The sequence below is a fragment of the Pongo abelii genome, chromosome 23 (assembly GCF_028885655.2).
Source record: "Pongo abelii isolate AG06213 chromosome 23, NHGRI_mPonAbe1-v2.0_pri, whole genome shotgun sequence".
Classification (NCBI taxonomy): domain Eukaryota; kingdom Metazoa; phylum Chordata; class Mammalia; order Primates; family Hominidae; genus Pongo; species Pongo abelii.
The window spans coordinates 44472061-44489504 of NC_085929.1; the positions used below are offsets into that span (position 1 = coordinate 44472061).

General features: G+C 51.3%; 2 protein-coding genes across 15 annotated transcripts in view; one reads left to right on the forward strand and one right to left on the reverse strand.

Annotated features, from left to right (window-relative positions):
- Positions 1-4618, forward strand: part of MICALL1 (MICAL like 1) — a 35764-nt gene extending 31146 nt beyond the window's left edge. For all 5 annotated transcript variants that reach the window (XM_024239870.3, XM_054543419.2, XM_024239871.3 and 2 more), the window contains 2 exons: positions 363-409; positions 3337-4618. In XM_024239870.3, the coding sequence (XP_024095638.3) occupies positions 363-409; positions 3337-3458 (169 nt within the window). In that variant the 3' untranslated portion in view covers positions 3459-4618. The remainder of the gene's footprint in view (positions 1-362; positions 410-3336) is intronic.
- Positions 4619-6172: 1554 nt separating this feature from the next.
- C23H22orf23 (chromosome 23 C22orf23 homolog) lies at positions 6173-17443 on the reverse strand. Of its 10 annotated transcripts, none has more exons than XM_002831110.6 (7): positions 17224-17442; positions 16817-16928; positions 15242-15304; positions 10153-10335; positions 7916-8047; positions 7302-7402; positions 6173-7131 (listed from the first exon to the last, which is right to left on the reverse strand). In XM_002831110.6, the coding sequence occupies exons 2-7, from the start codon at positions 16917-16919 to the stop codon at positions 7060-7062; spliced, it is 654 nt and encodes a 217-aa protein (XP_002831156.2). In that variant the 5' UTR covers positions 16920-16928; positions 17224-17442; the 3' UTR covers positions 6173-7059. The 10 variants fall into 10 exon arrangements, with proteins under 10 accessions (XP_002831156.2, XP_054399411.1, XP_054399414.1 ...); XM_054543436.2 differs by having other exon boundaries at positions 17121-17400; XM_054543439.2 differs by lacking the exon at positions 15242-15304 and having other exon boundaries at positions 17224-17443.
- Between the last annotated feature and the right edge of the window lies 1 nt (position 17444).

The window sequence follows — 17444 nt, forward strand, 5'->3', positions numbered from 1 at the left end:
CTCCTTCCTCCCGTGGGACTCTCAGCTGCTGCTGCTTTTTTTTTTTTTTTTTTTTTTTGAGACAGCATTTCACTCTTGTTGCCCAGGCTGGAGTGGAATGGCATAACCTCGGCTCACTACAACCTCTGTCTCCCAGGTTCAAGCGATTCTCCTACCTCTGCCTCCCGAGTAGCTGGGATTACAGGCATGCGCCACCGCACCCAGCTACTTTTTGTATTTTTAGTAGAGACGGGGTTTCACCATTTGGCCAGGCTGATCTCGAACTCCTGACCTCAGGTGATCCACCCACCTTGGCCTCCCAAAGTGCTGGGATTACAGGCGTGAGCCGCCGCGCCCAGCTTAACTGCTGCTGCTTATTTCAGGGAGGAAGAGGAAGACAAGATGTTGGAAGCCATGATCAAGAAGAAAGGTGAGGCCCTTGCTGGGGATGAGACTGGTGCCCACTTGAACTTCGGCACTGGGGCTAGAAGGGAGGGACTGGTTGAAGGGAGGGTTGGAGTGGGCACTACCAGGATGGCTGTGCACAAACTCCGCAGCCTCTGTTTTGCAGAGAGGGCTGTGTGTAGCAAGACAGGCCAGCATACAGCCAGGAAGGCTGTGGCTTAGGCTTGGAGGGTAGCCGTGGGATGCCCTGATGCCCACAGAGACGACTGTGGTATATGGGAGGCATCTTCCCAGGGTGGATTTGCCCTAAGCTGTGCATTCCCCCTTGAGATCTGCAGCTGGTTTTGTTGGGGTCTGTGGGCCCAAACAGCAGTGCTTCCTGGGGACCAAGTGGTGCTTGAAACAGTTAAAAGAGTACTGGACAGGAGATCGAGACCATCAGGGCTAACACGGTGAAACCCCGTCTCTACTAAAAATACAAGAAATTAGCTGGGCGTGGTGGCGGGAGCCTGTAGTCCCAGCTACTCGGGAGGCTGGGGCAGGAGAATGGTGTGAACCCAGGAGGCAGAGCTTGCAGTGAGCCAAGATCATGCCACTGCACTCCAGCCTGGGCAACAGAGGGAGACTCCGTCTCAAAAAAAAAAAAAAAAAAAAAAAGTACTGGACTGTGAGTCTAAGGATTTTTGTTTTTGTTTTTGTTTTGTTTTTTTTTTTGAGACAGAGTCCCACTCTGTTGTTCAGGCTGGAATGCAGTGGTATGATTTTGGCTCACTGCAACCTCTGCCTCCTGGGTTCAAGCAATTCTCCTGTCTCAGCCTCCTGAGTTGCTGGGACTACAGGCACATGCCACCACACCCAGCTAATTTTTTTTTTTTTTTTTTTTTTTTTTTGAGACAGAGTCTTGCTTTTGTCACCCAGGCTGGAGTGCAGTGGTACAATCTCAGCTCACTGCAACCTCCGCCTCCCAAGTTCAAGCAATTCTCCTGCTTCAGTTTCTTGAGTAGCTGAGATTAGCTGCCACCATGCCCAGCTAATTTTTGTACTTTTAGCAGAGACGGGGTTTCGCCATGTTGGCCAGGCTAGTCTTGAACTCCTGACCTCAGGTGATCCACCCGCCTCGGCCTCCCAAAGTGCTAGGACTACAGGTGTGAGCCACTGCGCCCGGCCCTGGCTAATTTTTTTGTATTTTTGGTAGAAACGGGGTTTCATCATGTGGACCAGGCTGGTCTCGAACTCCTGGCCTCAAGCGATCTGCCCACCTTGGCCTCCCAAAATGCTGGGATTATAGGCGTGAGCCAGTGTTCCTGGCTAGGATTTGGGTTTTGGTCTTGGTTTTACCAGTACCTCACTTTGTGGCCTTGTGGTTAGGTCTTGACTCAGGCCAAGTCAGACTACTTGAGTTCTAGTCCCAGCTCTGGCACTTATGAGCTGGGTGACTTTGAGCCGGCCAGTCTACCACTCTGGTCTCATTCTTTATATCTGCAGAATGGGGGTGAAAATGGCACCCCCTCACAGGTGCGTGCTGGGATTACTGAGATAATGTGTAAAATTTAGCTGAGGGCCCCGGCCCTACAAAGAGCTCAGTTGGTATTAGTCCATTTCAAAGGCCTACATTTTGCTTGTCTATAAAATTAGGGGCTCAGACAGATGATTTTGAAGGTTTCTCTTGCTCTGACAGCGTTTGTGTTGTAAGTAACAGAGCTGCGGGCACCAGCCTGGGTGAATCTAGCCTTTTAAAGATAAATGGGGGCCAGGCGCAGTGGCTCACGCCTGTAATGCCAGCACTTTGGGAGGCCGAGGCCGGCAGATCACGAGGTCAGGTGTTCGAGACCAGCCTGGCCAGCATGGTGAAACCCTGTCTCTACTAAAAATACAAAAATTAGCCGGGCGTGGTGGCGCTTGCCTGTAATCCTAGCTACTCGGGAGGCTGAAGTAGAAGAATCGCCTGAACCTAGGTGGCAGAGGTTGCAGTGAGCCGAGATCCTGCCACTGCATTCCAGCCTGGGCCACAGAGCAAGTCTCCGTCTCAAAAAAAAAGATAAATGGGGCCAGGCACGGTGGCTCACGCCTGTAATCCCAGCACTTTAGGAGGCTGAGGTGGGCTCATCGCCTGAGGTCAGAAGTTTGAGACCAGCCTGGCCCAACATGGTGAAACCCCATCTCTACTAAAAATACAAAAATTAGCTGGGTGTGGTGGCACACTTCTGTAATCTCAGGTACTTGGGAGGCTAAGGCAGGAGAATTTCTTGAACCAGGAGGCAGAGTTTGCAGTGAGCTGAGACTGCGCCATTGCACTCCAGCCTGGGCGACAGAGACTCTGTCTCAAAAAAAAGAAAAAGATAAAGATAAATGGATGCCATGCTTCAGAATTCCCGGATTCTAGGCCGGGTGTGGTGGCTCACGCCTGTAATCCTAGCAGTTTGGGAGGCCGAGGCAGGGGGGGATCACGAGGTCAGGAGATCGAGACCATCCTGGCTAACAGTGAAACCCCGTCTCTACTAAAAATACAAAAATTAGCCGGGGCATGGTGGCACCCACCTGTAGTCCCAGCTACTCGGGAGGCTGAGGCAGGAGAATCGCTTGAACCCGGGAGGCAGAGGTTGCCATGGGCCAAGATCGCGTCATTGCACTCCAGCCTGGGCAACAGAGCGAGACTCAGTCTCAAAAAAAAAAAAGAATTCCCGGATTCAGCAGAGCTCTTACATGTGCTGACCATCTTGATCTTTCCCCAAACACTGGAGGTGGGGAGGGGGAGGATGGGCCCCATCCTCTAGGTGGAGAGACAGAGGCTGGGAAAGGTGAGTGGCTTGTCCCTCCCAGGCTCCACACAGGAAGTGGTGGGGCTGGGCTGAGCCCTGCTGCCCATGCCCAGGCCTGTGTCACTGGCTGTAGCCTGCCCTGGATGTACCCCTCTTCTCCACTTTGTTAAGTGCTCCCCTCTCTGTGCTGCAGAGTTCCAGAGGGAGGCTGAACCCGAGGGCAAGAAGAAGGGGAAGTTCAAGACCATGAAGATGTTGAAACTGCTAGGAAACAAACGTGATGCCAAGAGCAAGTCCCCCAGAGACAAGAGCTAACAGCACGAGAAGCCAGTTGGGGACTGCCCCCTCCTGGACCAGCTCCTGGGCTGTGCTCTGTTTGAAGGGGGCGCCCTGCTCCCTTCAGATCAGTCAGGAGGAAGATGACTAAGGGGAGGGATCCTCTGGGTGATGGCCTCTTCCTCCTCAGGGACCTCTGACTGCTCTGGGCCAAAGAGTCTCTTGTTTATTCTCCAAGCCCCAGGCAGCGGTGATTCAGCCCTGCCCAACCTGATTCTGATGACTGCGGATGCTGTGACTGACCCAAGGGGCAAATAGGGTCCCAGGGTCCAGGGAGGGGCGCCTGCTGAGCACATCCGCCCCCTCACCCTGCCCAGGCCCTGCCATGAGCTCTGGCCTGGGTCTCCGCCTCCAGGGTTCTGCTCTTCCAGGCAGGTCAGCAATTGGCGCTGGGCCACACTGGCTTCTTCCTGCCCCATCCCTGGCTCTGAGTCTCTGTCTTCCTGTCCTGTGCAGGCGCCCCTGGATCTCAGTTTCCCTCACTCAGGAACTCTGTTTCTGAAGTCTTCAGTTAAGTTTGAGTTTATGACTGAGTGACGTGAATGGGCCTGACAGGCAAATCCATCCCTCTCTCCCTCATAGTTCCAGGAGCGGCTTCCCTTGTCTCCCCTTACTCCACAGGGAGCCTCCCTTGCCAGGACCAGGGCTGCGATGGCCATGCTGGGGCAGGTGGGTGCTCTGTTAGCTGCTCCTAGTGCTGCCCCCAGGCTGCAGTTCTGGTCCCTGGTTGTCAGGTAGGAAGGGTGCACTTGAAGCAGGTGCTCATCTCGGTTCCTTAACGTTTGTAGTCTGACCCCTCATTTAGGCCTTCCTCTGCCGCCCCGGTCCAGGGAAGAGGCTCGCTCCCGCCCATGGTCATCACTGGTCTGTCTGCTCTGTTGTCTGTTCTCTCCCTGACTCCCTCCCACTGAAGGCCTGATGGCCACTCACCCCTCTGGGATGGCTGTGGGAGAGGAGGAGTGATGGGGACCATCACCTTTTCTGCAGGAAATGTGCCCAGCAGCTCTTGGTCAAAGCACTGTTGCTATAAGCTATCTCTGGGATGCCTCTAGGCCCCCTTCCCTCTACACACCTCTGGGAAGAGATCACACTGTATTAACTCTCGAGGAGTTTCCTCACCAATAAACAGACAACCTCAACTGCCAGTGCCCTGCAGCCTCGGGCCACAGCGGCAGCCTTGTCTGCCCTCCCACCTGCCTCTGCCACACCTGGTGGCTGAGCATCTCTGGTTGCCCAGAGGCCATGTTGGGGCCATCCTCCAGGAGGGATCTCTGTCCTCACCGCCTGCCACTGGGCAGGATCCCTTTCCTCTGCAGGGAGAGGTGGCTTCTTGGCCATGCAGCCCCTGGCAGCCTCCTTCTAAACATGCCTGTTGGCCTGGAGCTGGCGCCACCAACTCCAGGGCCTTTCCAGGGCCAGACAGGTAACACGCATGAACCCGAGTGACAGCTCCGACGGGCTGTTTCAGTGTCAGGAGACTAAGCTGGCAGGGGCAGGGGTGAACTGGAGGCAAGTCAAGTCACCTGTGGCCTGTGGGGCTGAATGTGGGCCCAGTGTTGCCAGATCCTTTGTTTGTCATAAGAAGCTAGAAATCCAGATTTTATGTATGTATAATTTGTAAATGCTGAAAGCTAGCCTGAATTTCTCTTTCTTTTTTTTTTTTTTTTTTTGAGACAGAGTCTCGCTTTGTCGCCCAGGCTGGAGTGCAGTGGCGCGATCTCGGCCCACTGCAAGCTCCGCCTCCCGGGTTCACGCCATCCTCCTGCCTCAGCCTCCTGAGTAGCTGGGACTACAGGTGCACGCTACCATGCCTGGCTAATTTTTTGTATTTTTATTTTTAATTTTTTTAATTTTAATTATTTATTTATTTTATTTTTTTTTTTTTTGAGACGGAGTCTTGCTCTGTCGCCCAGGCTGGAGTGCAGTGGCGCCATCTCAGCTCACTGCAACCTCCGCCTCCCGGGTTCATGCCATTCTCCTGCCTCAGCCTCCTGAGCAGCTGGGACTACAGGCGCCCGCCACCACGCCCAGCTAATTTTTTGTATTTTTTTTTTTTTAGTAGAGACGGGGTTTCACTGTGTTAGCCAGGATGGTCTCGATCTCCTGACCTCCTGATCCACCCGCCTCGGCCTCCCAAAGTCCTGGGATTACAGGCGTGAGCCACGGCGCCCGGCCACTAGCCTGAATTTCATTCAAGGGTTGGCTGATACTGTGTGTCCAGGGCAGGCCAGATTTGTCCTGGGGTTCTCTGGTTTGCTGCCTCCTGACCACATGATGGGGCCTTCGAGGTGGAGGACAACTGTTCCCATTAGATTGCACCCTCTGCCCTCAGGTTCTCGAGGGTGTGTGGACACAGAGGCTTTCCATGGGATGTCCCTGAGCCGGCCCTTGATCAGGACCTCACCATTTACAGGGCCGTTTTATTCTGCAAACCGAAACTTGGGTCATGTGACCTGGTGGGATTATGGGACTCCCTCCAGGTGCCTGAGACAGGGTTGATATTTCCAAAATATTTTGGTGATTTACTGGGACAGGCAAATGACAGAATACTGGAGAAGGTAGGGATCATGGGTATCAGGAGCCAGAGGGGAGGGGGACAGATGTGCTGTGTACAGGACAAGGTGTCAGGTGACTCCTTCCCAGCAGGGCCTCACAGATGCACAAGCACGGAGCTGGTGGGTTTTGCCCAAGAAAGGTCACACGGCACACGCAGGGATTGGAAGTCCCAGGCCAAGGCTCTAGGTCGCTCCCACCCTTTCATGTTTCTTTCTGTGGCCCTGGGTATAGTGGAAAGACATAAAGCTAAAGCCAGCTTTTAATCCTGAGTGCACTGCTTGCCAGGTAAATACCCTTGGTTGTGGTATCTTGTTGAGACTTAGTTTTCACAGAGGGATAATGAACCATTGCAGAGGTTTATTGAGATCATTAACAGAGTGGAATTTAGCACCCGCCACAGCAGCCAGCCATGGGGTGCCCAAGAGGTTGGTTCCCATTGCCACTTGAAATATGCAAACGTTGGTTCCCATTGCCACTTGAAATATGCAAACAGGTAGCTAGAAACCATCTGTGCTTGACAAAGTCTAATGCCTTGAACAAATAAGCTTATCCCTCTGAAAACAAAATGGTGCTTGTAATGACCCACGTTAAATATGTTTTATTGGCCAGTTAATCATTGTGGTTGAATACTTGCCTAAGGCAGTAAGAAATCAAATAAGTAAATCCTAAAATAGGAAGAAAGGAATCATATTCATTCCTGAATTCAGAAAACTAAATGAGCAGGCCACAGGCCAGAGGTGGTGGGAAGCAGGCCCAGTGAATACCTTTAGACACACGTCCTAGTAGGGATGCTCGGGCCTTGCTTCTCTGTGGATGGGGCTGTGAGTCTCAGAGGCTCCAGCTGCATTCCGGGGCAGGGGCTAGGCTGCTGAGTATGCCTTGGGGTACTGCAGGGCAGTGCTGTACCACCATCTGATGTGGCTGAAGGCTGGTAGGATGGGCTGGCCTGAGGAGGGCCCTGCCTGGCAGAGGAGTGGACTCCAGTGGTCGAGCTTGGGCTACCCTGCCCGTCTCTGGAGACAGATTAAGTGGTGGCAAGAGCCTTCCTAAGTTCCTCACTCCTTCTGTGGTCAATGTCTTCCATTTCCCGGAGTTTCTGCAAAGGGCATCAGGGAAAGCAGGTGTATCAGGGCTAGGAACCTGAGGAGCTGTCACAGCAGTGAGCTAGGGCCTGACCCCTGAACCCTGCCACAGCAGGCCCTGTATTTCTGTTCGCACTTGGCTCTGGGCCCTTCCCCTCCCCACTTCCCTGGCTGTTTCTCCTACCTGGGAGATTTCAGCAAGGATGATTCCTCGGTACTGTTTGCCCTGTCCCAGGGCCTCCATGTCAGCCAGGAATTCTTTCCTCTCCTGGATTTCCTTCACCACTGGACAGAGGAGAGGGCTGTTAGGTTCCCGTGAGGGATGCAGGCAGCGGGTTGCCTCTCTTGAGGAGAGGAAGTGGTTCTATTGTCAAATAGTGTTTCTAGGCCAGGCACGGTGGCTCATGCCTATAATCCCAGCACTTTGGGAGGCCGAGGCAGGTGGATCACGAGGTCAGGAGTTCGAGACCAGCCTGACCAACATGGTGAAACCCCATGTCTACTAAAAATACAAAAATTAGCCAGGCATGGTGGCGGGTGCTGGTAATCCCAGCTACTCAGGTGGCTGAGGCAGGAAGGATTGCTTGAACCTGGGAAGTGGAGGCTGCAGTGAGCCCAGATCACGCCACTGCACTCTAGCCTGGGCAATAAGAGCGAGACTGTCTCAAAATAAATAAATAAATAAATAGTGTTTCTCACTTGTTGGCCCCCAGGGATCCCCTGACTGCTCCATCCAATTTTGGGCCCCCTCCTCACATTACCCCCACCCACAGCATGACTGGTCCATCGGAGTCTTACACTCTTCAAATCGGTCTAGCTCAGGGGCTGGAGCCTCCTGTCGTGCAGGAGGGGCCTTTCTTTTCCGTTCCTCTGGGTCCTTCCCCATGGCAAAGATATTTTGGAGTCTTTGTTTCTCCTTCTCCAGATCCCCTGTAGGGCCAAAAAGAAATGGCCTAGTTAGGCCGTGAAGGGTGCCCTCATTCATGGTCTGTGTTCCCAAGTGCACGTGCTGGCTGCAGGGTTCCTGGTCATGCAGACAGGGCTTCCGTACACCCAGCTGCTACCCTGGGTTCTCCTGAGCAATACTGTACTGTCAAGAGAGGCAGGAAGAGGTTGAAAGAACCAAGAAAAGAGTTTGGGTATGGTCTGTAATTCCAACACTTTGGGAGGCTGAGGTGGGAGGATTGCTTAAGACCAGGAGTTCAAGACCAGCCTAATGGATGTAGTGAGACCCCCATCTCTTTTTATCTTTTTCTTTTTCTTTTTTTTTTTTTTTTTTTTGAGACAAGGTCTGACTCTGTCACCCAGACTGGAGTGCAGTGACACAATTTCGGCTCACTGCAACCTCTCGGGCTCAAGTCATCCTCCCACCTCAGCCTCCCGAGTAGCTGGGACTACAAGTGGACGTCATCGTGCCCAGCTAATTTTTGTATTTTTTTTTTTTTTAGTAGAGATGGAGTTTTGCCATGTTGCCCAGGCTGGTCTCAAACACGTGTGCTCAAGCGATCTGCCAGCTTCGGCCTCCCAAAGTGCTGGAATTACAGGCATGAGCCATCACGCCTGACCATATCCTATCTCTAAAAAAAAAAAAAAGTCCAGGCACGGTGGCTCACACCTGTAATCCTAGCACTTTGGGAGGCTGAGGCAGGCAAATCATGAGGTCGGGAGTTTGAGACCAGCCCAGCAAACATGGTGAAACCCCATCTCTACTAAAAATACAAAAAATTAGCTGGGCATGGGCTGGGCGCGGTGGCTCATGCCTGTAATCCCAGCACTTTGGGAGGCCAAGGTGGGCGGATCACGAGGTCAGGAGATCAAGACCATCCTGGCTAACACGGTGAGACCCCACCTCTACTAAAAATACAAAAAAATTAGCCGGGCGTGATGGCAGGTGCCTGTAGTCCCAGCTACTCGGGAGGCTGAGGCAGGAGAATGGCGTGAACCCGGGAGGCGGAGCTTGCAGTGAGCCGAGATGGTGCCACTGCACTCCAGCCTGGGCGACAGAGCAAGATTCCATCTCAAAAAAAAAAAAAAAAATTAGCTGGGCAGGGCATGGTGATGGGTGTCTATAATCCCAGCTACTTGGGAGGCTGAGGCATGAGAATTGCCTGAACCCAGGAGGTGGAGGTTGCAGTGAGCCGAGATCGTGCCACTGCACTCCAGCCTGGGTGACAGCGCGAGACTCCGTCTCAAAAAAAGCTGGGTGTGGTGAACACCTGTGGTCCCAGCTATTCTGGAGGCTGAGGCAGGAGGATTGCTTGAGCTCAGGAGTTCTGGCTGCAGTGAGCTATGATCAGGGCACTGCATTACAGAATGGGTGACAGAATGAGAGCAACACTGTCTCAAAAAAAAAAAAAAAAAAAGGCCGGGAGCGGTGGCTCATGCCTGTAATCCCACCACTTTGGGAGGCCAAGGTGGGTGGATCACTTGAGGCCAGGAGTTCAAGACCAGCCTGGCCAACATGGTGAAACCCCATCTCTACTAAAAAAATTAACTGGACATGGTGGTGAATGCTTGTAATCCCAGCTACTCAGGAGGCTGACACATAAGAATTGCTTGAACCCGGGAGGCGGAGGTTACAGTGAGCCGAGATAGCACCACTGCACTCTAACCTGGGCACAGAGTGAGGCTCTGTCTTTAAAAAAAAAAAAAGTTTTGTCAGAACTTAGCAGAGCAGGGCTAAGAAAGCTTAGGAACCTGGGGCCTCGGCGATGCCTGTAGTGGCAACTTACGTATAGGGGCTGCAGAGAGAGGTTAGGCTGTGGCCTTGAGCCCTGAAAGCCCCTATCATCAGGAAGTGGTAGATTCCAGTTAATCGTGAGTTCTGGAAAAATAAAAAAAGAGGACCATCTGACTGGTTTCCTCTGCGCCCTGAATACCCCTAAGCTAACGTGCTGAGGCTCAAGAGCATTGGTACAGAGTGCATGGGGATTTGATTAGCTACCTTCCCACCTGCCCTGTGGGCTGCTTGCGTCCCTCTCCCTTGTCCTCCCCCAGGGAGATGGAGAAAGGCCCTAGCTGAGACCCTCACTTACTGGTGGCTTGAGGCTTGAACTGCTCCCGGCTGTAGGCCCCATTGGCTTGGCACATGTTGGCAGGCCGGAGGTGGGGACGGGCTGCGAGGATGGGAGGCAGGTAGATGGGCGAGGCTATTTGCTTGGAAGGTAAGACCCTCTGGCTGGATGTTGGGCTGCACTGTAGGGGCAAAGCGTCTCCTCCTGGGGAACGAAGGGTTGGGGTGGGAGGACCCACATGGCTTTTTTTTTTTTTTTTGAGTCTGAGTCTTGCTCTGTCACTCAGGCTGGAGTGCAGCGGCGCGATCTCAGCTTACTGCAACCTCTGCCTCCTAGGTTCAAGCGATTCTCCTGCCTCAGTCTCCCAAGTAACTGGGATTACAGGCATGCACCACCATGCTTGGCTAATTTTTGTATTTTTAGTAGAGACAGGCTATGTTGGCCAGGCTGGTCTTGGACTCCTGACCTCAAGTGATCCACCCACCTCGGCCTCCCAAAGTGCTAGGATTATAGGCATGAGCTATTGCACCAGGCCACTTTGTAAAAATAAAAGTTGGCAGGGCACAGTGGCTCACGCCTGTAATCCCAGCACTTTGAGAGGCCGAGATGGGTAATCACTTGAGGTCAGGAATTCGAGACCATCCTGGCTAACACTTTCGGTGAAACTCTGTCTCTACTAAAAATACAAAAAATTAGCTGGGCGTGGCGGCGGGTGCCTGTAGTCCCTACTACTCGGGAGGCTGAGGCAGGAGAATGGCGTGAACCCAGGAGGCAGAACTTGCAGTGAGCCGAGATTGCACCACTGCACTCTAGCCTGGGCGACAGAGCGAGACTCCGTCTCAAAAAAAAATTAATAAAATAAAAATAAAAGTAATACCTACCTGTTAAAAGAAGTCAAAAGGCCAGGTGCAGTGGCTCATGCCTGTAATCCCAACACTTTGGGAGGCCGAGGTGGGCAGATCACTGGAGGTCAGGAGTTCGAGACCAGCCTGGCCAACATGGTGAAACCCCATGTCTAAAGAAAAACAAAAAAAATTAGCCAGGCATTATGACGGGTGCCTATAATCCCAGCTACTTGGGAGGGTGAGGCAGGAGAATCACTTGAACCCAGGAGGTGGAGGTTGCGGTGAGCCAAGATTGCGCCACTGCATTCCAGCCTGGGTGAATGAGCAAGACTGTCTCAAAAAAACCCCCATAAAACAAAAATTAGCTGGGTGTGGTGATGCAGGCCTGTAATCCTAGCTACTGGGAAGGCTGAGGCAGGAGAATCGCTTGAACCCAGGAGGTGGAGGTTGCAGTGAGCTGAGATTGAGCCACTGCACTCCAGCCTGGGCAACAGAGTGAGACTCTGTCTCAAAAAACAAAACAAAACAAAAGTCAAACAGTACAAGGAGTCTTCTCTTCTTCCTTCCAGTCCCACCCCTCTATAATGAATGAGTGATAATGGTAACAGTTTGGTGGTCTCCTTCCTTTTTGATGCTTATACAAACATGTTCAAAGATATATGTGCATATAAGATTCTTTCAAACACTGGATCATACTGTAATATATTAAAATAACAGACTCTTTTCACTTAACATTTTTTCATGGACATCTGTCCAGATCAATCCATTTATATATAACTTATTTTTTATAGCTATATACTAGTATCCTTAGAATGGATACATTATTTATTCAGCTCACCTCCTTGTTTCAGAAATTTAGGTTATTTCTAGGTTTGTTTTTTACTATTTCAAACAATGCTGCAATAAACATTCTTGTTCATCAAATCTTTGTACTGATGCTTTAATTTCTATGGATGGGTTCCTAAAACTTTCTGTGTGGTCCATGGACAAGCAGGGACAGTTTGGATGATAGCAGGTACCTATCCCTCCTGCTGTCCATCCCCCTGCTTGGCCATCCCTGGGGCTTCTTCCCCAGGCAATCCAAGTGTGTCACCTGTCTGGTCAGTTGACCCCACCTCTTAACTGCCATAAAGCCCAGCTTAGAGCAGGTCCCATCCATTGTTTTTTTTTTTTTTGAGACAGAGTCTCCCTCTGCTGCCCAGGTGGAGTGCAGTGGCGTGATCTTGGCTCTCTGCAACCTACACCTCCTGGGTACAAGCGATTTTTGTGCCTCAGTCTCCTGAGTAGCTGGGATTTTGGTGTGTGCCACCATGCCTGGCTAATTTTTTGTTTTTTGGTTTTTTTTTTTTGAGACAGAGTTTTGTTCTTGTCATCCAGGCTGGAGTGCAATGGTGCGATCTCAGCTCACTGCAACCTCCGCCTCCTGGATTCAAGCTATTCTCCCGCTTCAGCTTCCCAAGTAGCTGGGACTACAGGCCCGGGTCACCACACCTAGCTAATTTTTGTATTTTTAGTAGGGATGGAGTTTCACCATGTTGGCCAGGGTGGTCTTGAACTCCTGACTTTGGGTGATCTGCCTGTCTCTGCCTCCGAAAGTGCTGGGATTACAGGCGTGAGCCACCGCACCTGGCTCATCCACTGTTTTGATCTGTGCCTGTCTACCTTTTCTGCCTGTCCAGCCTCTACAAGGTCAATTCCCCAGGAGCGAGGGGTCAGAAATATTAATTTTTTTGGTCACACACCCAAAAATTTTGTTGTAGAGAGAGGTTTCACTGTGTTGCCCAGGCTGGCCTTGAACTCCTGGGCTCATGTGATTCTCCTGCCTCAGCTTCCTGAGTAGCTGGGACTACAGGTACACTCCAGTATGTATGTGTTTTGCCCAGGCTGGTCTTGAACTCTTGGGCTCAAGCAATCCTCCTGCCTTAGCCTCCCTAAGTGATAGGATTATAGGTATAAGCCACCACACCTGACCTGTTTTTTTTATTTTTTATTTTTTATTTTTGAGACGGAGTCTTCCTCTGTCACCCACCCTGGAGTGCAGTGGTGTGGTCTCAGCTCACTGCAACCTCTGCCTCCTGGGTTCAAGCGATTCTTCTGCCTCAGCCTCCTGAGTAGCTGGTATTACAGGCATTCGCCATCATGCGCAGCTAATTTTTGTATTTTCGTAGTGTGGGGAAAAGCAAGAGAGATCAGATTGTTACTATGTCTGTGTAGAAAGAAGTAGACATAAGAGACTCCATTTTGTTCTGTACTAAGAAAAATTCTTCTGCCTCGAGATGCTGTTAATCTGTGACCTTACCTCCAACCCCGTGCTCTCTGAAACATGTGCTGTGTCAAACTCAGGGTTAAATGGATTAAGGGTTAAATGGATTAAGGATGTGCTTTGTTAAACAAACGCTTGAAGGCAGCATGCTCCTTAAGAGTCATCACCACTCCCTAATCTCAAGTACCCAGGGACACAAAAACCGTGGAAGGCCGCAGGGACCTCTGCCTAGGAAAGCCAGGTATTGTCCAAGGTTTCTCCCCATGTGATAGTCTGAAATATGGCCTCGTGGGAAGGGAAAGACCTGACCGTCCCCCAGCCCGACACCCGTAAAGGGTCGTGCTGAGGAGGATTAATATAAGAGGAAGGCGTGCCTCTTGCAGTTGAGACAAGAGGAAGGCATCTGTCTCCTGCCCGTCCCTGGGCAATGGAATGTCTCGGTATAAAACCCGATTGTACGTTCCATCTACTGAGATAGGGAAAAACCGCCTTAGGGCTGGAGGTGAGACATGCGGGCAGCAATACTGCTTAGCAAAGCATTGAGATGTTTATGTGTATGCATATCTAAAGCACAGCACTTGATTCTTTACCTTGTCTATGATGCAAAGACCTTTGTTCACGTGTTTGTCTGCTGACCCTCTCCCCACTATTGTCTTGTGACCATGACACATCCCCCTCTCTGAAAAACACCGACAAATAATCAATAAATACTAAGGGAACTCAGAAGCCAGGGGGATCCTCCATATGCTGAACGCTGGTCCCCTGGGTCCCCTTATTTCTTTCTCTATACTTTGTCTCTGTGTCTTTTTCTTTTCCAAGTCTCTCGTTCCACCTAATGAGAAACACCCACAGGTTTGGAGGGGCGACCCACCCCTTCACGTAGAGACAGGGTTTTACCATGTTGTCCAGGCTGGTCTTGAACTCCTGAACTCAGGTGATCTGCCCGCCTCGGCCTCCCAAAGTGCTGAGATTACAGGTGTGAGCTCCCACACCCGGCCTGACCTGTTTTTATTTTAATTTAATTTAATTTTATTTTAATTATTTTGAGATTTGGCTCCACTCCGTAGCCCAGGCTAGAGTGCAGTGGTGCAATCACAGCTCATTGCAGCCTTGACCTCCCAGGGTCAAGTGATCCTCCCACCTCAACCTCCTGAGTAGCTGGGACTACAGGTTGGCACCACCACACCTGGCTAATTTTAAAAAATTTTGGGCGCTGGGTGCAGTGGCTCATGCCTGGAATCCCAGCACTTTGGGAGGCCGAGGCAGGCAGATCATGAGGTCAGGAGTTCGAGACCAGCCTGGCCAACATGGTGAAATCCAGTCTCTACTAAAAATACAAAAATTAAGCCGGGCATGGTGGCGCACGCCTGTAATCCTAGCTAGTCAGGAGGCTGAGGCAGGAGAATTGCCTGAACCCAGGAGACGGAGGTTCTAGTGAGCCGAGATCATGCCACTGCACTCCAGCCTGGGCGACAGAGAGAGAGACTCATCGCAAAACAAAACAAAAAGCTGGCCGGGCGTGGTGGCTCACTCCTGTAATCCCAGCATTTGGGAGATCGAGACCATCCTGGCTAACACGATGAAACCCCATCTCTACTAAAAATACAAAAAATTAGCCGGGCGTGGTGGTGGGCGCCTGTAGTCTCAGCTACTTGGGAGGCTGAGGCAGGAGAATGGCATGAACCCTGGAGGCAGAGATTGCAGTGAGCCGAGATTGCGCCACTGCACTCCAGTCTAGGCGACAGAGTGAAACTCTGTCTCAAAAAAAAAAAGTTTTGTGGAGATGAGGTCTTGTGGTGTTGCCCGGGCTGGTCTTGAACTCCTGGGCTTAAGCCATCCTCTCGCCTCAGCCTCCCAGTGTTGGAATTACAGGCATGAGACATGTGCCCGGCTGTCTTTGTTTTTTTAATATGAGGTCCTCTCTCTCCCTTAACATGGAGAAGCATTAAAAATGTGGCCCCAGATCCCGCTGGCCAGGAAGCCTCTATGGACTGCCCCTTACTTTTCATGATGTCCATGATGTGGCGCTGCTGGATGTTCGTCAGTTTGGATTCCTTCATCATCACTGCACGACAAAGCGTTCTATGAGGGCTCCTGGGCTGCATGCGGATGCCTTCACCTGATGCCCTACTGAAATTTAAAACCCTACATCCTAGCCCCATTCTGCACTGAGCATGCCTTCTCTATCTTTCCTGCTTCGTTTTTTCTATAGCACTTATGACCACCTAAAATTCTATATATTTTATTTTATTGTTATCCTTCTATATTAGCTCTATGATAACAAGAATTTTTGCTGGTTTAATAAAATTTCTGCCCTTTGTTAACAAATATTTTTTCCTCTTTCTCTTCTTTTTTTTTTTTTTTTGAGATGGAGCTTCTATCTTGTTGCCCAGGCTGGAGTGCAATGGCGCGATCTCAGCTCACTGCAATCTCCACCTCCTGGGTTCAAGCAATTCTCCTGCCTCAGCCTCCCGAGTAGCTGGGATTACAGACATGCGCCACCACGCCCGGCTAATTTTGCATTTTTAGTAGAGACTGGGTTTCTCCATGTTGGTGAGGCTGGTCGTGAACTCCTAACCTCAGGTGATTTGCCCACCTTGGCCTCCCAAAGTGCTGGGATTACCAGCATGAGCCACCTCATTTTCTTTCACTGCTGTATCCCCAGCACCTAAAACAGAGTCTAAGGCACATGGTAGACTTAAAAATGTTGTTGTTGGAAAAAAACAAAAAAGTTGTTGAGTAAAAGAGCACATGAACACTTGTTCATCATGTTTCAGGGGCTGGAGCTACAATTGTGAGCTGAAACAGGCACGGTTCCTGCCTGATGAAATTCATGATCTGGAGGGATAGATGGGACACCAAATAACTGACTACAATTTGTGCTAAGCCCAGTGAAGGAAAATGTGTGAGGGCGCATAACAGTTGATCCTACTGTGGTGGTAAGGAGGAGAGGTCTTCCTCGGGAAAGTTGAAAGTGTGATCTAAAGGATGCATAGGAGTTAACTACTCTAAAAATGTTAGTTCTTTTACTTTTGGCAAGGTGTAGCACCTTGAACCTTCCCCTCCCCCCCGCCCCGCCCCCGACTAAGGCATTTGCAGTAGAATTTTGAAGCTTTCTGAACCCAAGGCTCCTTATCTGTAAAGGAAAATAGCAATTGCTAAGCCACAGGTCAGGTACGGGGGAACTGAGTTACAGATGGTAACTGCCACCATTCTTCTCTCATCCTTTAGCCCAGGGGTCCCCAACCCCCCGTCCGTGGACTGGTACCAGTCCCTGGCCTGTTAGGAACCGGGCCGCACAGCAGGAGGTGAGCGGCAGGCTAGAGAGCTTCACCGCCTCCTTTCAGGTCGGTGACGGCCTTAGATTCTCATGGGAGCGCGAACCCTATTGTGAACTGCGCACGCGAGGGATCTAGGTTGCACGCTCCTTATGAGCATCTAATAATACCTGATGATCTGAGGTGGAACAGTTTCATCCCGAAACCATTCCCCACACCTCCGTCAGTGGAAAAATTGTCTTCCACGAAACCGGTCCCTGGTGCCAAAAAGGCTGGGATCGCTGCTTTAACGCACTGACCTCTGAGCAGCTCGCAGGTCCCCGGGGTGTAAGTGGTCGTCTTGGGGCGGCGCTGGAACCCAGTTCCTTTGGTCACTACCTCCATCTGCTTCTGTGAAGCCATGGGAGGACTCTGAGGAGGGAAAGACGCAATGACACACCCCCTGTCTCTTATACCTAATCTCTGTTCCCCGATGCCCAACACCCCCAAAAATCTGGAAGCGGGGATCGAGCCAGAGAATGATGCCACCAGTTAATATTGCGACAGTGCCCAAACCTCCCATCCAGACACAGACAGATACACACACACAGTCCTCATTCTGACCCAGAGCCTGTGGCAGGGAAGTATCCTCGGGAGGAAGGGAGTGTTAACATAGCCATAGTCACAACAGTCCCCACTGAGTGATATGCCAAAATTGAAATTTCACCCTAAGACCCTCTCTGGGTGCTCCCCTCTCCACATAGAAGTGGGCTCCCGGAGGCGGTGACCACTGCTTTACAGCCGCATCCGCACCGGTGCCACGCAGAAATACTGCGCGATCTGGGCTGCCGGAGCTGGCAGCTAGCGCCTCTGGCTACTATAGAAACGCGCACACACCAGTCAGCGCATGCGCACTTTCCCCGCTCTGTCCTGCCTCCCGGAAGTGAT